Raw genomic sequence first — 13,661 nt, 5'->3', positions numbered from 1 at the left:
GCCCAGGCCTCAGGGTAGCAATGGCCATGATATCAGGACACAGCGCAAGGCACTGAGGTCCCAACTGTGGCTGCTCCAATTCATCACCCGGGGCCATCACTTCTTTGTGTAATGGTGTTTATGTGCATGTGTGTGCACATGTGTATGAACAGGAAGGAGAGCAAAGGGATATTTACTGAGAACCTATAGATGCCAGACACTTTCCATACACATCCTCATCAAATCCCCAAAGCAACCTCCAAGGCAGGTGTTGCAGGGGCCACTTAAGGGTTAAGAAGACTGGGGCTCCAAGAAGTAAAGTAGTTTGTACACAGTCCCTGGTTAGTAAGGGGTGGAGCCCATTTGAAGGAGAGGCCCCTCCTTCCTCGAGAGCAGTCAGCACTCCTCAGTGCGGGCTTGGTTCCTTAGAGGAAGCAAATTCACCTAACAATCCCCTAGAGTTCTGTGTTCGTTGAGCTCTCGTCCTTCACATTTGCAGAGAGCACACATTTTCAATAATGAAAGAGTGCGTGTTAGAGTGGGATGAATGTTATTCAGGCTTTAAGTCAGAAGATGTGTGTAAAAGCACTTAAGCAGATAGCAGGTGCCCAGCAAACGTTAGCTCTTATTGTATTTCTTTCCTTTAGATTACGTATTGTCTGTTGTTCTGAAGATAATTACAGTCCTCACTGGCTACTTCTAAGGGATGAAGTAGTCGATGTGACAAAGTTAGAGGCTCCGAGAGTAAATGTTAAGCATGACAAATGTAGGAGTGGACAATCATTGTCATTTATCAGAATTCCTCTTGGGGTATATATTGCATATATTTTCCAGAAATAAACAGCTTAAGATGAGAGTGGGGGTCCAGTGAGACCCCGAAGGGCATGGGGACATCAGTCAGATGCCCAGGGCTGGTGCCAGAAGCCAGGAGCCTTTTTTATTTTTTAATATATTCTTGTTGACTTCAGAGAGGAAGGGAGAGGGAGAGAGAGAGAGAGAGAGATAGAAACATCAATGATGAGAGAGAATCATTGATCAACTGCCTCCTACACACCCCACACTGGGGATCGAGCCTGCAACCTGGGCATGTGCCTTGACTGGGAGCTGAACTGTGACCTCCTGGTCCATAGGTGACGCTCAACCACTGAGCCACACCAGCTGGGCAGGAGCCAGGAGTCTTGCTGAGAGTGAGCACCTGTGACCCAGAGCCTAGCAGTGACAGGGCTGGATGCTGAGGGAGGGAAGAGCCTCCTTGCTGCTGACCCACACAGAGGAAGAGGAACTGGGGGGAAGGGGGGAGAGAAACAGCAAAGAGGAATTTTTAGGGTTTTCCTGTAGCATGTGCGATGTAATCTCCCTTCTCTGCTCCCCTGTGCAACCTTAATTCTGCTCGCTTGCCAGTACTCTGGGCTCAGGGTGGGGTGGAATGGGGGGTGACTAAATGAAGGGCTTCGTGCAGACTGAAGGCCGGACTCAGGGCTCCAGGGTTGAGGATGGCTAGATGACCCAGTCAGCCCTGGGACCCAGTTCCAGGAATGTCCAATGTGGAAGAGGGTCAGTCACTTAGGGGACAGGCGCAGGAAAGAGAGTCATTCTCCAATTAGGGGCGTCAGGAAAGAATTCCTGAGGGAATGAGTATCATTTGGATAGGCTGGGACAGAGGGAGGAGAGGGAGCCCCCTCTGCCCAGGAAGCAAGCTCGCCTACTCAAAACGAGAGACAGTACAAGGCTGGTGAACCCAGAGCACGCGATCCCACTCCATCACCACTCAGCATGAACCTGGAGTCAGGCTGGCAGTGCCGAATGGGGCCTGTGTGTAGGGGGACGCACATGTGAGCCAATCTGGGCACCCTGGTCTGACTGGCAGGGGCGGCATAGCTGCCAAGAGTGTCTGGTTTGCTTTGAACTTGAAGTTGTAAAGGTCAACCAGCTTTTGAGTAAGTTATCTCAGCCCTCCATTATTTTATATGAGCACCATTCAGCTTCTGACTTAGGCGAGGTGAATTTGAGATGAAAAAATTAAACCGAGTTGCTAATCTACATAATCTTAGAGGTGCTGATTTAACCAACAGCGTATTATGTTTTGGTCTCCATTTCTAAGTTCTTGACAAATAATGGTTATGAATCACCAAAAACTTCTATACTGAATAACAAGGGGAGGAAGGTACTGCTCTCCTCACACTAAAAATAATCTAATTGCTTCTCAATTAGGAGCATAAAAAGCACATTTTGTAGATTACAGAATAATGTGTGTTAAAATGATATACGAACCATGTCCTGTATGTCTAATCCAGTGTCGGCTAATATTTGAGCAAGGATTTTCTCTCTTCCTTTTATTACTTCCAACTTCTCCTTCAAAAAATACTTGGGTATGGGAATATCTAATTGTTGCTAGAGAAAGAGAAAAAATAAGCAAAAGAGCATTTTTGTCACAATTCCAGGTCTCAAATCCATGTAAAATATACAGTAAAAACGTGACAGGCTTGACTTCCCATCCTCCTTTCAGAGACGATGAGGCCGGTAAGGAGAGTTCATTACTGCTAAGGAGACACAAATAAAGTCAAAAGGAAAAATTGTACCCATATCCCTTGTTTTAATCATTACAGTAAGATTTCAGTAATTCATATCAGTTAGGCTTCCATTAACTAATGAATTTATTTAAAGAAATATAATATCATCTCAGTCTACCTAGACTAATAATGCAAATTAGGATAGCAAAATCTTGAGCTGTAGAGATCTTTGAGTTAAACCTAGTAATTTATCACTAGCATCATCAAATTTTGGATATAATGGTCACAATTTTTTTTGTAATAACTTGTTTTATTTTTATCCAAATTATTCCATTACAAAAATCACTTACAAAATTAATTTGCATTATTAGGAAACTTGTTTTTTATACAAGAAATATAAACTTCTATTCTTCACTATGCACATTACCTAATATTTCAAATTAGTAGAGGTCAATGAGTATTTAGCAGTCTGAGTTCAATAATTAGGAGTGTACAGGATTATTAAAGGCTTAGGTGGGTCCTTGACCAACCCCATTGAGAAACACTGTCTGGATACTCTTGGACACTCCTGGCTGCCTTCTGGTAGACCAGTTGGCTGGGGAAAGCTAAGGTTCTTATTTCAGGGTTAACTGTCCTTTTCCTTATTCTGATGTGAACTCACACTCTCTGCCCCAACCAGAAATTTTGAACAGGCCTTCCCCTAAATAAATATTATAGCATAAAAAGGTGTCTTTTTGAGGATTTAGTGGAATGGGATCCCCTGAACTTCTGGGAGGTGGCAAAAGTTTTTGAAAACCAAACCTTTAGGCTAATGGAGTAGTGGGATGCATTAAACATGCGTTTCTAGGGTCCAGTGGGTGAGTGTGGTCCAGGGACAAAGAAAAGTCAGGGGAGAATGATTACATTTTTATTTTATGTTGTGATTTTTATCGAGATTTTATTTATTAGCAAGCATGTTCAAGTGTTGTACTTTTCTCAAGTGTTGTGTTCTCTCTCTCTCTCTCTCTCTCTCTCTCCTCTTTCCCCTCCTACATGTTTTTCTGCACTTGGAGACCTATTAGGGAAGTCTCCTGGTTTTACAGGTTCCATCAAATAGTTGGGTGCTGGCCCCCCAAACACAGAGAACCTGCAGGCTATGCAAGTGACAGAGCCACTGAAGCCCAAATACTGAGGATGCTGGTTGGTCTGGGCTTCCACCCTGAAATACAGGACTAGTCCCCACAGAAATTTCCAGAGGTTAGTGTGTCTCCCTGATTAGGGCACTGTTTATGAAGTCCATGCAACTGTTGTTAGATGCAAGCTCTAATCAGTTGGATCTCAGTATCGTCACATGGCTCAGTCCACATCTTCCAGGACTGGCAGAAAACATTGTTGATAGTTTCCTGCTATGAAGGCTTCCAGGAGGATGTCACTTATTCTTCATCTCTCTCAATGCTCAGTGGCTCCATCATCCCTCTCACTGCTCAGTGGCTCCATCATCTCTCTCAATGCCCAGTGGCTCTATTATCTCTCTCAATGTTCAGTGGCTCCGTCATCCATCCCTCTACCTGCTCAGTGACTTCATCATCCCTCTCACTGCTCAGTGGCTCCATCATCTCTATCAATGCCCAGTGGCTCTATCATCTGTCTCAATGCTCAGTGGCTCCATCATCCCTTTCAATAATCAATGGTTCTAGCATCCCTCTTAATGCCATGGCCTTCAAGAAGGTAAACCAGCTGCAGCAGAGTACTGATGGAAGTAGTAAGAAAAGTAGGGAATGAACTGGACAAACCTGCCATATAAATTACATAAATTTCTTATTCTTTAAATTTAGGAATATTTATTTAATATACTTAAAATTAAATTGATAAATTCAATCATTGGATATGATTGAATGACTATTTCATGTTTATCCTAAGTTGTTCTTGATATTTTCACATGGGTGAGTAAAGTGCATGACCTAAAAAGGCTTTAATTCAAGCTCTTATCAATAAATGCCATAAACATGAAGGTTTTCAAATGATCTTCAACATTTTCATTCATTTCAGTTATTTTCTTCAGTCTTTAGGCCACTCTGATAAAATGCACTACTAATGTTAGGAAAGTCTATCCCAGAAAGAAACATAACCTTTAACGAAGCCCAAATGTTTTCAAAAGAAAGAAACATTAAACCCCATGTAGAAAATGCAACATTTTCTCCTTTTATCTTTACTTTAGGGAAATCGTTCCTTTCACAATGAAGCCTGAGCTCATGGGGCCATGAAGCTGAAGTGTGGGGCCACCGGCCCTTGGAAGACCCAGCCAGACAGAGTGTCAGAAGAGACCCTGGCGTCTGGCAGCAAAGGTCAGAGGGTAGTCGCAGGGGCAGAATGCTCACAGGAAGGCATTGTGGCCACAGGTGATGGGTGGGAGACCTCCAGGGCCTCAGAGAGGGAGAAGGAGCCCTTATTTGATGCCTGAGGCTTGAAGATCTACTATCACACATCCTCTGATTCACCAATGACCCAAACAATGGAGGAGATGCATCCACCTGGGAATAGGGAACCAGCAACCAAGGCTGCTCATCCAGAAGATGATGGAAAAGAAGCCAGAGAGAGATTTCCTTGGGAAACAGAGTAGAGACACTGCTGATGGAAACTGGGAGGGTTTGCACTACAGGATATCTGGGAAGGCGTCAGCCTGCTCCATTCCAACAGGCCTGGACAGACACTATGATGACAAGACGACAATAACCTCAGTGACCCAAAGATTGTGCCCCAAACGAAGGAAACCCAGGCCATGCCCACGGCAGTGTGGTGGAACTGAAGGGCTGTGCTTCAACCTCCAACACCACAAACAATGAGCAAATTTGTCTAGACAGCCTGGAGAATATTGGTCACAGGACTGCACATCGTATTTAAAATCGAAAGAAACTAATAAGAAAAGAGAGCCGAGTACTTACGGGAGCCAACTTTAGATCCTGTAAGATGTCATCAAAATAGTGAAACTCGGTTAATTCCAGTTCAACCATTTCGTTCTTCAACTCTAGGATGCGACCCATCACTCCGTCCAGTATTTTCCGGATCAGTATTCGTTTCTGCGGATGAACGATCTGGTCATAGACATTCTCCAGGTTTCTAAAGATCTGAACATATTTTATGTAGAAGGTGGCTAACATTTGGAAGATGAAAACTTGATTTCTGTGTGGCTCTACCATCTTCTGAGACTCTTTATCAAGCAAAGAATTGAGGGCTTCTTGGGTCTGATGCCACATCTCATTGTACATTCTGAGAAAAGACAGAGAGTCCAGATAATGCAATAAGCAACAATGACTTTGTCAGGCATACATCTGGAATAACAAAAGGTAATACCGTCAAGTGTGAGCTCAGAACACTGCATGTAGTCGCAAGGCTCTTTAGAGAATTTCTGGACGTACGTGTGATTTTTAGATATGACCACTTCTATTATTAGCATCAAATCAATAGTATAAGAAGCCTTTTATCGATATGCTATACCCATAAAGCCAGTGTTGAAGCTAGTTAACGGATTTGTCCATATATAGAGCTGGTGGTGTATAAATTGGACCAACCACTTTGGAAAGTAACTCAGGATCCTCTTGGAAAATTGAACACGTGCATACACTATGGAGGAACAATTACACTGCAGAGAAACTCTTGTAAATCTGCATCAAGAATGACCGCAATAACATTTCTTTATAATAGCAAAGACCTGGAGATAACCCAAGTGTCCATCAACAGGAGACGGGCACACAAGCTGCAGTCTATTCCCCAACAGATGATCACACAGCAGTGAAAACCGAGTGACTTACAGCTGTAAGCACCGACCAGGAAGCTTGCAAACATAATGGAGAGTGACAAGCGCAGTGCAGACTACGGCTTGGAGGCTGACCTCTAAGGACTGCCTTAGCAGCCCCCTGGCCCCAGCTTCCAGCTGGTTGAGACAACACAGTTGGGAGCCTCCAAAGGCTCAGGATGGCGAGGGCGCTGGCGTTGCCAACCCCAAGGCACCACACCATCCTTGGTTGGCTTCCCTGGACTCAGCTCACACCTCTGTCACCGGTCCCTTCATTAGTCCCCTGTGCTGCTGATTGTGTCATTCTCTTCCCGTTGGGACTTTGCCATTCATGGCAGAAATGTTTTATAAGACATTTTGGGTGATTTGGGCTCTTTTATAATATCTAAGAATCAGAACTGAAGTTCAGTATGCCTGGGAAGGGGCTTATCAACCGGTGGGCTTCACCTGGGGGTGAACGGCTGGGCAGGATCCTGGCCACTTCCTGGGGAAGAGGAGGACCCAAGAATGTTGGTGTCTGTCCAGGTGTCTATCTGCCCGCAAAGCAAGTGGGTCAAGGGGGCTGAGAGTTCTCACTCCGCCTCTCGCTCAGTCTGGCCTCTCCTATGGCTGGCGTCCCCAGGCGCCTGCACACGCCTCCTCTGCCTGATGGGCAGCCCAGCGCTGCTCTGGTTGAAGTCCCTGATACAGATCTGCAGCCAGTCCCCGCCCGCCCTGCCCCGCTGAGAAGGACCGGCCTCCTCCCCTCTTCCCAGGGCTCTGCCCAGACCTGGCTTGCTATCTCCCCGGTTGCTGGCCCCTGTCGGTCTCTGCCTGCCTCTCCTTTCTCATCCGGCCTCCTTTCCCTCCTCCTCCATTTTCCTGACACCCCTTGTCAAATGCTCCAGTGTCCCCTTGGCCCTCCTGCGTTTATAGCCTTTTAAATCTTTTATTGCATTTTGGAGGTGATTTGAGAGGAGGTGGTGATAAACATGCTCCTTCAATCTACCTTTTTACACTGGGGCGCCTCCTCTACCCTCCCAAGGTCATTGCGAGGCATCCCCTCCACCTGCTCCGCTCTGGCCCCCTGACTGCCCTTCCTCACACGTGCTCTGCACTTTCCTGTGAGTAAGGAGTTGTGAGCACCACTGACTGAGCTCGGACCACACGCCACCTTCTGTCCCACAGGTCATCCTGGCGACATGCCACCAAGAGGACTCCTGTCACGCCCGCCATGTTTGGGGGAAGGAGACAGCTTACTCCTGAGTGATGGGGCCAATGTTGGACCACAGGTCCCTGTGATGTAAGCTCAGACCACTATCCAAAGTGACCCACCTCGGCATCTACCAGAACTGAGTGAGCCACTGCCACCACTAATGCACAGCCGTGATTTCTGCCTAGATGGGACAGACACCACAAAAACTCAGATTTATGGCCCCAAACACCCCACAGTTCCTCCCCTGCCCCTGCCCCGGGGAGCCTGGATACTGAATATTGCCCCTGGCACTATCGCCACAGGGTTCAAGTGCCTGATTTCTCCAAACTTAGAAATGTTTTAAAAGCATGGCAGGGAAGAGCACTGCTTTGCAAACTTGTCAGAAAGTTAGAATCTCCTTCTCCCAGGACGTTTCACTCCACCCGTAATGCGCGACCAGAAACCAGTGCTGTTTACCGGAAACAAGCCCACAAAGAACAGTGACAACAACAGCAATGTCACCTGCCTGTTCAAAACGTCGGGGACATCTTGGCAATTCTGCTTGTCATGCCTCAAAAAGACAAGCAAACAGCAGAGGAGGGCGGAGGCAGAATGAGCAGGGACCGGATGCATTGTGGATCAGAATAAACAGAGGCTTATCAAATGTCTGTCTGGAGAACATAAAATTGTGCAGGGTCCAAGGAAGCCCAGGCTTCCAGCACTGGGGAGGGGGCAGCGGGCCCAAGGCGCTCACCGACCTGACGAGGCCACGGGCTGCGCATTCCAACGGGCTCAACAAATGTTCACAAATGTTCCGTGGACTAAATAGGGTTTAGAGCCTAAACCTGTCAGTTCATTATAGAAGGAAATTACAGGCTAATGCTGTTTAAACGTGGATCTGAAATTCCACTTAACAAACAGAACATGGCGCCAGATCAAAAGAACCATTCCCTGCGACCAAGGAGGGGGTCATCGCAGGAACTCAGGAGCGTTAAACACAGGGCTGAACTAAACGCAGCGACGGAGCAGTAAAAACCGGAGGTGATTTCCACAGATACCTACAGATGCCCAATAAATTTTAATTTACGACGCGCGCCCGATTAAGAGCATTACCTACACACCCCAGAGACTAGATGACGATGACCGCGTCAACATGCTGAAATCCAGAGACCAAAAATGATTTCGGCCGAGAAACGCGAGAAACACACCCAGAAAAACAGAAGTCAAAAAGGACAGGCATATAGGGAAGGGATTCATAGAAAAGATTTTAAAAACTGCTTGTAAATGACTGCTTGTAAATGGCAAAATCTAAGGAAATCAGTAGCAAAATATAAGAAGTCAATTAGTACAGCAAAGTAGCAAGATGTGGCTAAAACCCACAGCAAAGCTGAAGAAACGTCCAGAATGCTAGCTACACAGAGTGCAGAGCAGGCAAAAGGCAATGTCTGCTCCTGCCCGAGAGACCAAATAAAAAGAAAGCAGACTCCTGAGCCTGACACACAGATTTCATATGACCAAGAATTGGGTAATCATACACTGCAGACTCTATAAATAATTTTATCATAATTTCTACTTGGGGGGGGTGGGTGGAGTTGGTGATAAAAGATAAAAGGCATCTTATCAGACTTCAAAGCATTTAACAACACTGGTAAGCATTAAGGTTGTGCAATACTAAGGATACTGCCTGCATAGTATCCTTCAGGTGGGGTGACCTGAACCCCACAAAGCCCCAAACCCATCGACAGCAAGGGATCTTGGGTAGAAGAGGCTTCCACCAGGGGAACCACAGCCAAAGGAACAGAATGGAACACTCCTAGAATTTAAGAGCGCCTAGACGCTGCTTCAGAGCAGACCAAGCCAGGGCCTTGTCCAAATTCACCCAGGGTCAGAGAAGCAGAAACCCCTCCAGCCGACCCCTTCCTGGAACTTTAGGTCAAAGACCGTCCTGGTGGCTTGAGCCCTCAAGTCCTGCTATTTGGGCTGCAGCCCCTTCTTCCTCACCCACTGTCTGTCCACTGACCCTTGTTGGAGAGACCAGACAAAGGTTGCTGGTTGATGGGGAAATATTAAGTAGTTAATTGAGCACGCCGACCCCTTACCCTGGAGACTGACTTTGGCTTCAGTGCTTCCCACATGTGTCCAGTGGCCACAATCCCTCCATTCGCTGGTCTGCCAGGGGCCTGGACACTGGGCCTCAGCCAGGCCAGCCTGTGGAGCCCCCACCTCCCCCACAGCCCCAGACCAGCTTGAGCCTCACTCCACCTCGCTGCCAGGAGGTGCAGGATCTCCAGGCAGTGCCCCTGAAGAGCACATTGGATAAGGGATGCAGAGAGATGACTTTTTAATAAGAGCATTATTGAGCTACTAGAGGCCCCGTACATGGATTCATGCACAGGTGGGGTCTGGCCGGCCCCACCCCCAATGGGGGCTCATCGGGGGTGGGGCAAACTGGGGGGGGGGGAAGGAGGGGCCGCAGGAGGGTTCCAGGGCCTGATTGGCCGGACCCCAGCAGCAAGCTAACCTACCGGTCAGAGCATCTGCCCCTGGTGGTCAGTGCACGTCATAGCGAGCAGTTGAGTAGCCTTAGCATATCAGTAGCATATTATGCTTTGATTGGTTGAACAGATGACCAGACACTTAGCATATTAGGCTTTTATTATATAGGATAATTCACATACCATAAATTCACCCTTTTGAAGTGTACAAATCAGTGGTTTTTAGTATATCCCCAGAGTCGTGCAACCATCACGTTTACCTCATTTCAGAACATTTTCATCACTCCAGACAGAAACCCTATACCCGTTTGCAGCCACTCCCTGTCTGCCATCATTCCCATCTCCCCCAGCCCCTAACAACCACTCATCTAATTTCTGGCTCTACTGGTCTATTCTGGAACATTACACGTAAGTGGAATCAGATGATCGGTGGTCCTTTGTGACTGGCGGCCTGACCTAGCAGTGTTTTTAGAGTTCATCCATGCTGTAGCCTGTCTCAGTGCTTCATTCCTTTTTATTGCTGACTAACGTTCCATTGCACGGACACGACACATTTTGTGTATCCGTTCCTCAGCCGCTGGGCATGTGGGCCGTTCTGCCTCCTGGCTACTGTGACCGACGCTGCCCTGAGCATTCCCGTGCAGTTTTTGCGTGGACATGTGTTTTCATTTCTCTTGGATATGGCAAAGTGGTTTTTAAAGGCGCTCCACGTTTAAAATCAGAACCTGCTTCCTGAGTAGTTGCTCTCAGGCAGGTCACTTAACCTCCTTTGCCTTGACTTCCTCGAGCTGGATACGGACGCCTGCCCCGGACCCCCCCCCCGAAGGATTACTGCGGGATGGGAGAACAGATGTGGGAGTGCTCTGGAAATCTTAAATGCGCCTTGTAAAGAGAAGGAATTATTTTATCCAGGAGACTACTTAGAATTGTTTAAGTACATGATTGGTTTCAGGCTTGAGCATATGACCTAGAAACGTTACAGACACTGAAGTCAGGAGGACTGCGGGTGGAGGAGACTGAATATGACAGTTGAAAAAGACCAGATTGTAATATCCATAGCCTGGCAGTGTTCCTAAACTGGAAGTAGGGGTGCGGGGCGGAGGAGGCATGAATATTCAGGCATACCATGCACTTGGATAGAAAACCTAAATACTGCAACATGGGGCTTCTCACCAAGTTATATTACACATGACAAGCCTTCAATTCTCCCACTGTTATCTAGTTGTTAATTCTCTTTCTGGAATATTCCCTGAGCCTTCTTGTTGGAAGCGAGGCCTGGCTGTCCCCTAAGGACACAGTGGCCCTCCCGGGGAGGCTCCCTTTTCCCCATCCGTGAGGAACTGGGTCAAGGCCTTCCTTGCTCCTTACTGCCCCTTCCAGACCATTCTCCCTCCCTCCCCCAACACTCCCCAGCTTTGAACCTCATTTCATCAGAAGGTACTGCCCACTGCCCCTCAGTGTCTACACCGTCTTTCCAGGCCCCCTCCAGGGCACCCACCCACTGAGCTGCCCTTTCCCCGTGATAAACGCTCCTCTCTCTGAAGCCAAGGCCTGGACTGGTCCTGTGCCCCCTCCAACAGGACGTCACCTTCTTCGCCCTCCTCCTCCCATAGCATCCTGTTTCCTTGACCACTGGGCCATTCCCTCCAACAAACAAACAGGCTATTGTTTCCTATCTTTAAAAAATATCTTTTACAAAAGGTCCGTCCCCAGGTCCGATTTCCCCGCCACCCAACTTACAGCAAAAGTCCTTAAAAACTTCCCTGTGCTTACGGTCTACAGTTTCTCCCTTATTCTCTCCTGCACTCACTCTAGGGAGTCTTTCTGGTCCATCGCTCCACTGAAGGTCAAGGTCACCATTGGACTCTGCACTGCCACATAAATGGTCATTTCCCAGTTCTCCTCTGACTTGCCTCAGCTGCATTTAATAGTCTGTTACTACCTCCTCTGAGAAGCATTTTCCCCCTCACCTGGCTTCCAGGCACCATGATTCCGCTTCTTCCTCCCTGAGCACGATTTTAACCCCTTTGTTCATTTCTCCTTTTGTCCCCAAACCTCTTACCATCACAGGAACCAAGCTTAGTCCTTGGACCCTTTTTCTCTTCTGTCTACACTCCATGCCTCGTTAAAGACCACCCATACACCAACAGCTATCAGTTTATATTTCACACAGAGACCTCTCTCCTGAACTCAAGACTTAAACATTCAACTGCCGATTTGATCTCCATCTGATGCCCAATTGGCATCTCAAACTCAACATGCCCGAAACTGAACTCCTGATCTCTCCCACCCTCAATCTCTCTGCTCTTATGTCCATGCCTGGAAAAAGGGTTAGTGGCAGCACAGGCTGGGGCTACCGTGCCTGGGTTGGCACGGTCTACTTTCTGTATATGAATGCTTAGGCTCTATGGGCCTAAGTTTCCTCATCTGTAAAATGGACATAATAGTAGCAGCTCCTACATTACAGGGCGTTGTGAAGATCGGAAATTATTCTATTTCAAGCATTTAGAACAGCACCCAGAGTCAGCACTCTAATACACGTTTGAAGTGGTCACTACTACGAAGACCAAGGAAGTCGCCGCTGAGCAAGTGCTGATGCGGTGCGACCCCGGAGGCTGGTGCGCTTCAGGGCTCCCTGACTGGTGTCCTTGTGAAAAGTCAAGGGGAACAATCTTTCCTGACTTAATATCGGGACCTGGGTGTTTCCACAAAGCAGCCACGCATTACTTTGAAATACTATAAAAAAGCAGGCAATGTACTGAGGTTCTGAAGGTTCTGCTTCCTACAAAATACACCAGCAGGATCTAGGGGGCACACCAGGGGGCCAGGAAGAGGTAGTGCGAGGGGAGGAGGAAGATCTAAGTGTATGAAATTCCTTGTCCACAAGAAGCTGATACTCTAGCCCAGTGGTCGGCAAACTGCGGCTCGCGAGCCACATGCGGCTCTTTGGCCCCTTGAGTTTTTTTTAGCAAAGGCCAGCTTAGGAGTACCCTAATTAAGTTAATAACAATGTACCTACCTATATAGTTTACGTTTAAAAAATTTGGCTCTCAAAAGAAATTTCAATCGTTGTACTGTTGATATTTGGCTCTGTTGACTCATGCGTTTGCCGACCACTGCTCTAGCCCGAGGAGAACCTTTATTTGCTAAAATGTAAAGAGAAGGCGGGAAGGGTGGGAGAAGAAAAAAGCAAAGAAGCAGAGCAAGCCACCTTCTGGTTTGGAGAAGCCCCCCCCCCACCCCATGGCTACGGCCCAGCAGCCCATTACTTACGCGCTCGACATGGCTGGCTCCTTTCCCTCTTTCCCTCGCCCGCTGGGAAACTCTTCAGGCGCCCTCCTAAAGGCCGGCCTGGCTGAAGGGGTGTGGACCCGAGGCGCTCAGGGGGTGGTCCTTCCGGAGAGAGGGGCCGGGACCTGGGAATCTCCTCGCACTTCGGGCAAGGAAAGGTGACAGCCAGGGATGCTCAACCACAGAGAGGGGAATTGGATGGATCCCGCTGCGACCCAGAGCCACTGGAACTTTATACTGTGACCACCGGTCTGGACAAGAGGCAGAACCTAGCAACGGAGAAGCTACGCCTGCGCAGTGCCATTCCTCTTAGGCCTGGCGCTTCCGCCCCCCCCTGCGCGCTATGCGCCTGCGCCGCCCTCTGCTGTTTCCGTGGCAACCGCGCCGAAGGACGCTGAGGCAGTCCCAGCTGGAGCCAGCGGATTAGCTGTGGAAGCCTC

The 13,661-nt window shown here is 47.9% G+C and overlaps 1 protein-coding gene across 2 annotated transcripts in view; it reads right to left on the bottom strand.

The window, feature by feature from the left end:
- Window positions 1-13,402, bottom strand: part of IQCA1 (IQ motif containing with AAA domain 1) — a 127,193-nt gene extending 113,791 nt beyond the window's left edge. The window contains exons 1-3 of one of the 2 annotated variants that reach the window (XM_054723463.1): window positions 13,204-13,402; window positions 5,411-5,545; window positions 2,251-2,370 (exon numbers count right to left, since the gene is read on the bottom strand). In XM_054723463.1, coding sequence (XP_054579438.1) covers window positions 2,251-2,370; window positions 5,411-5,509 — 219 coding nt within the window. In that variant the 5' untranslated portion in view covers window positions 5,510-5,545; window positions 13,204-13,402. Of the gene's footprint in view, window positions 1-2,250; window positions 2,371-5,410; window positions 5,735-13,203 lie in introns of those variants that run through there. The other variant, XM_008138430.3, reaches the window with a different exon arrangement.
- Window positions 13,403-13,661: the final 259 nt, after the last annotated feature.

Source organism: Eptesicus fuscus, chromosome 11 (genome assembly GCF_027574615.1).
Source record: "Eptesicus fuscus isolate TK198812 chromosome 11, DD_ASM_mEF_20220401, whole genome shotgun sequence".
Classification (NCBI taxonomy): domain Eukaryota; kingdom Metazoa; phylum Chordata; class Mammalia; order Chiroptera; family Vespertilionidae; genus Eptesicus; species Eptesicus fuscus.
Note: the sequence above shows the minus strand (reverse complement) of the source record. Positions and strands in the feature narration are given on the sequence as shown.